The sequence below is a fragment of the Octopus bimaculoides genome, chromosome 24, assembly GCF_001194135.2.
Source record: "Octopus bimaculoides isolate UCB-OBI-ISO-001 chromosome 24, ASM119413v2, whole genome shotgun sequence".
Taxonomy (NCBI): Eukaryota; Metazoa; Mollusca; class Cephalopoda; order Octopoda; family Octopodidae; genus Octopus; species Octopus bimaculoides.
Genome location: NC_069004.1, coordinates 29992967 through 29995466, shown reverse-complemented (window position 1 = coordinate 29995466; position 2500 = coordinate 29992967). Strand labels below are relative to the sequence as shown.

Genomic DNA, 2500 nt, shown 5'->3' with positions numbered 1-2500 from the left:
GGTCCTCGGCGATCGTCGCATACTAATACCTCCTTCCATTTTAGGGTCTTGTCTAAGAAACTGGTTGAAGATTTCGTTTGATTTCTCATCAATGCTATAATCTCTGGATAAAGATCGTTCCTTATGCTCACGCTGCTGGGCCCGAAAGAAACGAGTGAAAACTGACAGTTTTCCAGACAAGGAGTTGTCTTCAAAGCTGTCTCCTGAAGGTTGGTCAGATTTGGAATCTGTTTCCGGTTCATTGATGCTGTCATAAACTTGAACCACTTGCCGTTCTCGACTATATTCTCGTCTCTTCTTCGAAGCAGTTTTACCATTTCTTCGATCGAAATGGGAGTTACCTGCCGATTTCTTGTGTTTCTTGACCGGAGTATCAGGAGCAGAGCTTTGGAACGAAGGGGTGGGCGTGGCCGGCTCTGATGCAGGAGCCGTCACTGGAGGAGGAGGTGCAGCTTGCTTGATTGGAGTCTTTGTACCAACACAACTTTCAATGTCCATGTTACAAGATGAGTTTCCGGGTGAAGTGCCTGGGGAAGTGCCAGCAGGTGAATGTCCCGGCGAATGACCTGGAGAATGTCCTGGCGACCTTCTCAAAGAGCTATTCTGGGAAGGGATTTGTGTTTCTAAAGATTTATACCCACTGTCTGCTTTCATTTGTCGTAGTTTACTGGTTTGACTCTCTGTAGTGCTGTCTGTGTTATCAGTGGTTGATTCAAATGATGTGGTTGTTACTTCGTGTCGACTCGTATCGGACACTTCCCCATCAGTGTCCACTGTGTCGACGCTATCGAAGCTGTTGTCCCCACTCGCTACCGGTTGATTGGGTCTCTGAAGTCTTCGGTGTAAGATATCTTTGTAGGATTGGCGCCTGCTTTCGTAATTCGGATGGAGAAGGTTACTTGAGTGACGTTGGAGTTCTAGTAAGAACCTCTCTTCTCTTCGAGTGTAAGTGACAGGGCTGCTGCTACTCTGCTGAGCCACGGGTTCAGTGTTCGACTCAAACGAAGTTGTATTCGAAGCACCGTGTCCGATATCTGGGGACTGGTCAGCTGAGTTATCTTCCATTCGAATTGTATCGCTACAATCCCCCTCTTCTTCTTCCAGCGTAGCCCTCAGATTCCACAGTTCCTTATATCTTTGGCTACCGTTTAACGTTTCCGTATCATCACTCTCGTTCGACACTATACCTGCATGGTCGTAATCATTCGCAAACTCAAGATGCCTGTCATTCAGCTGCTCCAAACTCCCCGTGTCGTTGTAGCGTACCTTTGGCGAACCGACATCTGACGCTAATTCGTAATCAGCGTTGTGGAAGGGACCTCGTGTGAATTCCGTTATCTTCAGTGTATCGTAATCAGTCGTATCATCATAAACCTGCATGCTGCTGCTATCAGGGAGTTGCCACGTTTTGATGGGGCTCACCGTATCCATGCTGTGTGATTGTAAAGACTTCGTAGGGACCGTCGATAAGGTGAGGGGTGGTAATGGTGGCGGTGTCGGTGAGGGTAGAGGTAGAGGTAGCGGGAGAGGCAGTGCCGTGGGCGACGGCGACGATGAGGATGATGATGGGAGCGGTAGTGCTGATGCCACTACGGCTGCTGCCGATGCCGCTGCTCTCGTTGCTGCCGAGACGGCTGGCAGCGGAAGCGGCGGCGGAGGCGGCGGTGGCGGCGAACTTTTCCCGTTTTCTTTGCAACAATGTTCGGTCAAGTTAGCGTTTTGTTGACAATGGACTTCAACCAAGATCTCTGTTTGAGTCGGCCTGTTCGTCGGAGAGGGGGATTCTTCAATGCACTGCTGCCGAGACAAACTCAGGGTTGTTGGCATCAGAAAACCATAGACGCATTTACCGTCCAAACTTCCCGAACTTTTGCACACAAAATTCTTTGCATCTGTGCTATCATTGTTCATGCTGTTTTGGGATCCAAGTGAGGAATGCTTGCAAAATGGTGTACTAAACTTCTCAACTCGGAGAGTCTTCAAGTAATGGAAATCACCTTCTGTATATCTGTAAAAAGTAGAAATAATTAAATAGATATGATATATATCTTGTATGTTTTATACACACACACACACACACACACACACACATATAAAACTAATAGTGAGAGATTATCAACTTGTGCAAAATGCTTTATATTTTTATCTTGTTTCTTATATATCAAGTTAAAGGAGAGATGGAGACGCATTGTTTAACAAAATGGTTCATATTTGGTTGATTAAAAAAGTCATGGCAAGTATTTGTTGATTTTTTTTTTTCCTTTAAAAATCGGCACGAACTTTCCGGACAACCCAATATATTTTTTCAATTTTCATAATTTTTTGTTTACAATATTGAAAAAATATGCCACCAAAGAAAAGACATGTTTCTCTCCAGAAACACGTATAAAGCGAGGACGATTGCTGAAAACCGAAGGCGTGTGTCTCAACAGGGAAAGGAGATGAGACTTTCTCAAAGTCAGCAGATGCATGCCGCAGCACGTCAGTCTCAAGAGAGAAG

At 45.7% G+C, this 2500-nt stretch overlaps 1 protein-coding gene across 1 annotated transcript in view; it reads right to left on the bottom strand.

Moving 5' to 3' along the window:
* Window positions 1-2500, bottom strand: part of LOC106877110 (uncharacterized) — a 12311-nt gene that overhangs the window by 1134 nt on the left and 8677 nt on the right. Inside the window, exon 5 of the mRNA XM_014925903.2 lies at window positions 1-2008. This exon is cut by the window's left edge and continues 1134 nt beyond it. Coding sequence (XP_014781389.1) covers window positions 1-2008 — 2008 coding nt within the window. The remainder of the gene's footprint in view (window positions 2009-2500) is intronic.